This window comes from Rutidosis leptorrhynchoides, chromosome 11 (genome assembly GCF_046630445.1).
Source record: "Rutidosis leptorrhynchoides isolate AG116_Rl617_1_P2 chromosome 11, CSIRO_AGI_Rlap_v1, whole genome shotgun sequence".
NCBI classification, from domain to species: domain Eukaryota; kingdom Viridiplantae; phylum Streptophyta; class Magnoliopsida; order Asterales; family Asteraceae; genus Rutidosis; species Rutidosis leptorrhynchoides.
In genome coordinates, this window is record NC_092343.1 from 203,809,709 (window position 1) to 203,818,544 (window position 8,836).

General features: G+C 32.6%; 2 protein-coding genes across 4 annotated transcripts; one reads left to right on the plus strand and one right to left on the minus strand.

The window, feature by feature from the left end:
• Positions 1–625: 625 nt before the first annotated feature.
• Positions 626–1,183, minus strand: LOC139875358 (uncharacterized). Its single transcript, XM_071862696.1, has one exon. The coding sequence runs from the start codon at positions 1,181–1,183 to the stop codon at positions 626–628; it is 558 nt and encodes a 185-aa protein (XP_071718797.1).
• A 3,129-nt stretch (positions 1,184–4,312) lies between these two features.
• Positions 4,313–8,365, plus strand: LOC139876838 (protein DETOXIFICATION 43-like). Of its 3 annotated transcripts, none has more exons than XM_071864215.1 (13): positions 4,313–4,389; positions 4,507–4,628; positions 5,075–5,384; positions 5,523–5,670; positions 6,638–6,773; positions 6,866–6,962; positions 7,053–7,153; positions 7,268–7,431; positions 7,505–7,576; positions 7,691–7,807; positions 7,908–8,003; positions 8,094–8,215; positions 8,323–8,365. In XM_071864215.1, the coding sequence occupies exons 1-13, from the start codon at positions 4,313–4,315 to the stop codon at positions 8,363–8,365; spliced, it is 1,605 nt and encodes a 534-aa protein (XP_071720316.1). The 3 variants fall into 3 exon arrangements, with proteins under 3 accessions (XP_071720316.1, XP_071720317.1, XP_071720318.1); XM_071864216.1 differs by having other exon boundaries at positions 5,075–5,380; positions 5,525–5,670; XM_071864217.1 differs by having other exon boundaries at positions 5,075–5,311; positions 5,525–5,670.
• Positions 8,366–8,836: the final 471 nt, after the last annotated feature.

Here is an 8,836-nt window from a genome sequence, read left to right on the forward strand (position 1 = left end):
ATCATATGGTCTCCAAAAATTATCAACAGCACCAACCTCATTACACTCGATCATGGTTTAGTTCTTTGTAGTTGAATTTAGGCTCGATCAATTGTAATACGTCCATTAGGGATTATAGTGATAAACCAACATGTTTTGATTTTACTATATATTGTTTTTTTTAACGGCCAATATATATATATATATATATATATATATATATATATATATATATATATATATATATATATATATATATATATATATATATATATATATATATATATATATATATATATATATATATATATATATGTATGTATGTATGTATATATAAACAACGCTCCTAGCAAGGCGCTAAGGGAAAAATTACAACGGAATAGAAAGTCATAAGTTCCAGTTTGAAACTAAATGGCCTCTATTTTTAATCTAACGAAAAGAAAGTAATCTAATGACATCAAAAGGACTACTCCTACTACAAAAAGATTCGTTAAATACAATTCCGTTCCTGAATCGCCAAATAGCCCATAAAAGAGTCATCACAATCGCAACAATCCGATTCGATTTTTCTTCGAAGCCGATAACTGTATGCCCTCGATCCAGTTAATAAACGTATCCCAAGATGACAAAGCAGGCATGTCGCAATTTAACCAGACTCGTATCTTAAACCATAAGTCCATCGCTGTTGTACACTCGAAAAAAGGTGATCACGAGACTCAATCCCATTGTTACATAACGGGCAAACAACGGAATTGATGTCTATGTCTTTCGCGGATAAATTCCAACGAACCGGAAGTGCATTCAACTTAAATCGCCATAAGAAAATGTTAACCTTTCTCGGGACGAACTTAAACCAATCTGTTTTTATATTCGAAGATGGAAGTAACTTACGATCAATAAGATCCCTCACTGCTTTTACCGTGTATACACCGTCTTCATTTAAAGTAAACGTCCAACTATCCGGACGATCTGAAAAATGGCAGAAGCTTATCTCCTCTTGAAGATGAATAAGGAGTTGATTATGTCTACTACCAAGAAGTCTAGACCAAATCCATTGCCACTTTCCATCCACCCATTTGTCTGCAAGAGAGTCATCTTTATTAACGTCCAAGTGAAACAAATGATTAAAGCGACACGATAAAGCCGATTCACCACACCAACAATCGTGCCAAAAACGAGTATTTCTTCCATCGCCCACCTCCATGTGTATGGCGTTAGAAGGAAGAAGTTTATCAGTCAATGTATAATTATAAATTTAGTATGTATATTGTTGCTATATACTTCATGCGTTACAAGTGTATTAAAAAAACCAAAATTCGTAAGTACTTAGGCAACAAGCGCGATGCGTACATCGATTGAAAAAGAGTACAAATAAAAGAGATACTTATGTGAAGTGGTTATAAAAGAACATCACGATAAATAATACTACAGCATGATTTAAATAAGTAAATAACAAATAAATAAAAATAATTAAAGATTAGAGAAAAATAGACGAAATTAGTTTGGGAAATATTTTGACTAATATCGGGTAATTACCATAAGTACACTGTACACATACTGTTAATAGTTAGTAAGTATATAATATGAAGCAATTACATAATATATATATTTTTAAGGGTGTAATATCTTTATTGATTACTATAAAAAATTATAATGTTTAAATGCGTAATAATAAGATATGGAATTAATCTAAACAAGTTGAAATGACAAATTATTTCCATTTTATACTCTTTTACATAAACCCTTCCATAAGAAAGAGTTTGTATGAACATTCACTTAACAAGGACAATACTAAATATGGACAATAGATACGAATGTCATTTACTCTGAGTACTCATTATCTTTTATAGTCAATGAATGTTCATAAACATGTCATCATTATTATGTTTGTAAACAAATCTAACATTACACCATTACATTATCAAGAGGCCTCGTGATGAGGCTTATAATAGCCTTGTCTTCTAACACACCGTTAACATTGGTGTGTTGAGGCTCGCCCAAGGTTTGTCCTCCTGATTCACCATGGATTTTTCTTCAGATAGCATATTGCAACACAAGCCTAATTTATTTCCTCTATATATTTGTACTATATTTATTTATATTTATAGTTTTAACACTTGTAAATTAATTTATTTAATTTATTTGTTGAGAAATGTGATGGAAATGAAGTATGTCATAGTTGAGAGTGGAATGCGAGAAGAAAATGTTAATATAGTACTGATGTGATAGTGTGTGATGTAAAGGAAGAGCGTGATAGTGGAAGTAGTCTTATAGGTTTACTAGTTTTTGATGAGATAGCACAAAAACCATCATTGTAAATCCAGTTAATTCAATTTGTAAAATATGAAAAAGAATTGAAAACATTCACGAGATAAATCAATTGTAGCATATAATTGAGTAAAAACTACCAACCAGTAACACCAAAGAAATCATACCCATTTAGTAAAACAATTTTAGTTACCTATATCAATACATGACACGTCTCCTATTTGCATCGACGAAAATGGTAAATAAACAAATCATTTTGCTTTTGCTACTCTTTTTTGAAGTTTGTAACTTCTAGGAGAAAATCAATTAAAAAACATTATTATTATTATAGTTTTCATAAGAGCATGGAAAGAAGATATTTCTCCGTGTATATAATGGGGAATAGGAGGGTCAAGTAATTACAACATCAACTACTTATCAACCCCAAGTGGAATATACAATAGACCTCTTATAAACAGGTTTATTCTTCTTTCCTTAAATTCTCTGTTTGTTTTTTTTCTTAAGAGTAATAACTCCTATATATAATCGTATGTATACACAGACACGATTATTATAAGTTTTCATGGATTCATTATTTGATATCAACTCTTGCATTTTTTTTTTTTTTTTTAAAGGCAAGGTTATTTGTTAGTTGTTAGACTCGATCGTGGGTCACTCTCGAATCCATGAAACATGCATACCAATGAAGCAAGGCCTCATTGGCAATCAACTCTTGCATTAAGTCTAAATGTGCTAATCTTAAGCATTTTGCATGCTTCTTTTGATCTAGTTTTCGGTACAAATCCTTATACATGCATGAATTGAATATAACTAAGTAAAACTATCCGTCATCTTTAGCTATCTTTTTCTAAACAACTAAACACAAATATTCCTTTCTAGACGAGTAAATGGGTAATTTTTTTTTTTTTTTGGAAAATGCAACATGAGGATGGTGAGTACATTTTTATAGTTAGTCACTTCAAGATAAATTTCTAGTAACATTTGAATATAAGATTTCTTAAAAGAAACTCAGATTTATCACTTACTTTTACTCATCTTTTGAATGGTTTATGCATAATTGCATGCCCAATTATAAACACATTTGGTATTTGCTACACTTTTAAATGTGTGATGGGTAATTATTCATCAAATTTAATCAAATCTAACAAATACTCCTTTACTTTGACCCCAGTGAATTTTTTTTGCCCCAAAATATATATATTTTTGCTGCAAAATCTTTAAATTTTACCCATAAACCTTTATATTTTTCCCAAAAAATTTACTACAGTTTTAAATTTGTTTTTGCTCCCAGTGAGAAAAAAATATTTCATCCCCCGCGAAGGGAGTATATTCTTATTATACCACATTCCGTGAACATAAGAGCAAGCGTAAACTTGTACATAAATTTTCTTTTTGAGAAAAATGTAAATAAGCTTTTTTTCGAATGCAGTTAACGTTTTTTTGTCTAATTACAGAAAATCGAGAGCCATCTCTAGCTAATGTAATTTTTTTTATAAAATATCTTTTAAAAAAAGCGTAATTTGTTCAGGAATATTCTATAGAGATACGAGGTTTCTTTTGCAAGTGCAACAAATAAAATACTGTTCGTACACTTGTAATCTGGTGTAAGATAGTCTTGATGAGTCCTCACGTTACTCTTATAAATATTACGGAGTATATATCATATAAAATAAATAATGGAGTATTAATAAATAAAAAAGAGTTAATTAGTACAGCACTTTATTTTTGCAATAACACCAACATAATTTACAGATAACATTCCACTTTTCCTCTAATAACCATTTTATCAAGGATAAAATGTCAAAAGAATATTAGTGTGATGTATGATAAAAAATAAAAAAAAATACTCCGTAAATACGTAGTGTACAAATAATGTTTCTACTAAAAAAAAAAGGAAGGAAAAAATGCTTATTTTATGACAAAAGTTACCTTGATAGTACAAAAAGCAAACAATGACATGGCAATGTTTCATTTTTACGTGTACGCCTAAAAATATTAATCAACATAAATATAATTTGTTGTTATATTTTATTCTACAGTTTATCAACTGATCAACTAGTATACCATGGGTGAGGATGGAATTGCAATTTCAACACATTCAAGATGGAACTTTCCAATTCTTGTTTTCTTCAAAGATGCAAGGTAATTAAACATGTTTCTAATCACCCTAAATTTTCGGTTTGATCATATTATTGGATTAAGGTTATTTTACAATGAGTTAACTATAATGGACTAATAATAATATTCGTTAACACGCAGGAGGGCACTCGGATTGGACCCACTTGGGCGAGAGATACTTTCGATTGCTGTACCCGCAGCCATGGCATTAGCCGCTGATCCAGTTGCTTCATTGATCGACACAGTGTTCATTGGTCATATAGGTATTCAGTTATTCATCGTATATAAACTCGAACTAGATGTACGTGCCAAAATGAGTGGGTCGAGTTGGGTCAGTTGAAGCCATTACAAACTTGAGCTCAATTAACTTGATATACCATATTTCAAAGATTTTTCTAACGACAACTCTTATGACTCTGACAGTCATTAACATGCATAAAAGTTTTGCACAATTTAGTAACATTATGTAACCGTCAAGTACAGTACTTTTATGCACGTTAACGACATCCTTTATGGAGCTGTTTCCGAGGAAGAGAAAGTCATCTTTTACCCAAAAAGCAGATCCGAAAAGACTTCCGTCCGATATGATACAATCTACTTAAATGATCCTTAACTGAACAAATTTAATGTATAAATAAGTTTAAATTGATACATTTAGATCAAATAGATATCATGCATGAACTAATGTCAATTATGATTGTATATACAGGTCCGGTGGAAATCGCAGCTGTTGGAGTATCAATTGCTCTATTCAACCAAATTTCAAAGGTTGCAATATTCCCACTTGTTAGTATAACAACATCATTTGTAGCCGAGGAAGAGACCATAGAACGAATCAACAACAATGAAATCGAAAATGCTAACATGAAAAAGGATCCTATTAACAAGGATCAGAGTAGAGATGAAACGACACTAGATATCCCCCAGCTCGAAAACTCGAAAAATGGTTCAATAGTAAAAAGCGGGCCTAAAGAGACCGCACCACAAGAGCAAAAACAAGCTACATTGCAAAATGGTATATAACTATATATTCATTTGATGTATATTAAGTTTAATTTGTGATTTTATGTGCCCTTGTGACTCACTGGTGTTATTTGATGATCAGTTTCTAACAGTAATGCTGTGTGCAACGATGAAACAATTATCGATTGCACTACAGACGAAGCTCCAAAGATCAAAAATGCAAAGCGAAATATCCCTTCGGCTTCAACAGCTTTGTTATTTGGTCTAGTTCTTGGTGTTATTCTAACACTAGTGCTTGCTTTTCTAGCGAAACCACTTTTAGGCTTAATGGGCGTTAAATCCGTAAGTATTTTAATCATGAGTTATTAGTCATTCGCTCAGCTAGTAGTATGCAAGTTGCGCATTGTTACCTACTTAGTTTCGCAAGCCTTTGTCATTGTCAGTCAACTAAGTAGGGCCTGAGGACTGTAGATGTAGTTTGGACCTTAGATCATACGTTGTATCTAGATTAATGGCGGAAACACTAATTAGAATGAGTCGAATACGTATTAGACTAACGGGATCGAATTAACCAATGAATAATTGATAGAATCGATGCCTAAGACTGTGTATTCGGTTGGTAAGGGTTTTGGGACGATTAGCAGCAAGTAATACGACGGCCTAAGGGTTTATGGTGTGTAACCTAACACAAAACCACGAAACCCGTATTTATACTAAATACAGCGACCATCGGCCGGTGGTCGGGGACCTTCGGCCGATGGTGACAGTCCCTCGACCGATGGTCCCTACCATCGGTCGATGGTCTTGAGCAGCCAACCGACTGCTTGACCTATTCACGACATTATACTAAGCATCATAAACACAAAGTATAAGTGTCCACGTACATATATGACTGAAATATCAAGTACATAACAAATAGAACAATAAACGTAATAGAACTCGGGATTTATGCACCAACAAGGACCACACGCTTTTTGATCCTAAGTTTTAATATCACGTGCGGTTTAATGTACAATAGACTGTTTGGACCCATTTGACCTGTAACCCGTTATGACCCGTTAACCATACCGACCCAATCAGATCCATTTGGACACGTTTAAAAATGCCACCCGTTTGATCCATGACCCATTTCAACCCAAAACCATTTTGACCCACTACCCAAACCGACCCAACCTGACCCGTTTGCAAAGTATAGTAACAGTGCACATCTGCTTACTGCTAGCAGTGTATATTATTCCATATTATCATATATGGATGCACATTTTATTAAATACTGATATTATTTATCTGCCCATTTGTACTTAAAAAGGGTTCTCCGATGCTAAAACCTGCAATGAAGTATTTGACGCTACGTTCACTTGGAGCCCCTGCAGTTCTTCTATCTTTGGCAATGCAAGGCGTATTTCGTGGTTTCAAGGATACTAAAACTCCTTTATATGCTACTGGTATATCATTAGTTTGTATATATAATATTTATTTTGATATTCGAGTAACTAATAATTTGAAAATTTAACACATTTTGTTTGCGCGAAATCAGTTGCTGGAGACGCTGCAAATATAATCTTGGATCCAATTTTTATCTTCGTCTGCAAGTTGGGTGTTAGTGGTGCAGCCATTGCTCATGTTCTTTCCCAGTAACTACTCCCTCTATCAATTCAATTATTATTGATTATTTGGAAAATTTTAATTTGGGAGCCTAATTAACACTTTTTACTGTGAAACAGGTACTTGATTGCGTTAATTTTGCTCGTGAAATTGACACAAAAAGTAAACCTACTACCACCAAGTACCAAAGCTTTGCAATTCAGTCGGTTTCTAAAAAATGGTATGTGACATCTACTTTAAATTCAACAATATTGATATATGATTTATCAATAATCAATAATCAATAATATAAAAAAAAAAAAACTGGCTAATTAATATCTGCCACCATGTACAGGTTCCCTATTATTGTTTAAGGTAGTAGCGGCAACTATTCCCGTTACACTTGCTGCATCATTGGCAGCGAGATTAGGTGCAACATCAATGGCTGCATTTCAAATTTGCTTACAGGTCTGGCTGACATCATCACTTATTTCAGATGGTTTAGCCGTTGCTGGACAGGTAATTAAATGCACGCTATTGGTTAATTTATACGTGAACGTGTGTATTAGACACTAAATTTTTTTTAATCTAGGCGATAATTGCTTCCTCATTTGCGGAAAAGAACTATGAGAAGGCAACAGCAGCCGCATCTCGTGTATTGCAGGTACTTTAATTTCATCCCATAACATCAATGATCATGAAATGGTCGAACATCATGGTTCACAAAATGTATGGATAATGTATAATTAATATTAACTTTTAAATCAAATATGTGCAGATGGGATTTGTAATGGGACTAGGAGTCGCGCTTTTTATAGGACTTGGTTTGGAATTTGGTTCGGTAGTATTCACAAAGGATATTAACGTTATGCACATGATAAGCGTAGGCGTTCCGGTATGCATATGCATTACTTTTTATCAAAATACACAATTTTTTTTATTCATCATAACAAATAACAATTTCATTAATTAATTTGATAAATTTCATAAATTAGTTTGTTGCGGGGACACAACCAATCAATTCAATAGCGTTTGTATTCGATGGAGTTAACTTTGGGGCATCTGATTTTGCTTACTCTGCATACTCCATGGTTAGTTTTCCCTTTTTGTTCATAAAAACTATATATATTTCTTGTCTATATCAAACTTGATTAAATCGAATTCGATTTACTTCTTATTAGATCTTAGTATCTTTCGGGACAATCGGATCATTATTTGGTCTATACAAAGTTGGTGGTTTTGTTGGAATATGGATCGCGCTATCCATTTTCATGGGCTTACGTGCAATCGCAGGCATATGGAGGTAACATTTTTTGTTAACTGAATCTGAATCCTAGCTTACAAAAAGAATAATAATAATAATAAAAAATAAATAAAGACTAAGTAATTTTTATTTATTTTTATTTGCAGGATGGGAACTGGAACAGGTCCATGGTCATTTCTTAGGAAGTAGAAGATGATATATGATTGTTGATAATTGGTAGCAGGATTTTGATACAAAAGGAACAAGCTATGAGGTTTTAATAACTAATGATATAAATATGTGTAATCATCACCATGTTATATGTATATGGTGATCCTAATGTTGTAGTTAAGTATCAATCAATCAATGTTATATATGAGTATTTTATTTAAGACCATGTGGTTATATATGTTTAACATATAACCACTTCGTGTCATTACTCATTAGATAGGTAGACGGTGAAGGGTGTAATTTTTCTTTTCTTTTTTGTATTTCGAGCGTTGATGAATAAAATCGTCTTTAATTATTACTTATACCCGTTATCATTTTAACTTTAACATGTTGTATCATAGTCATAATTCGAAACCATATAGTGAGGTTTAAGAACTGAATTCACAAGTTTTTATGCGAAAATCCTCTCAAGACGAAAGTAAAAACAAAAACATGAGACTATTTGGACAT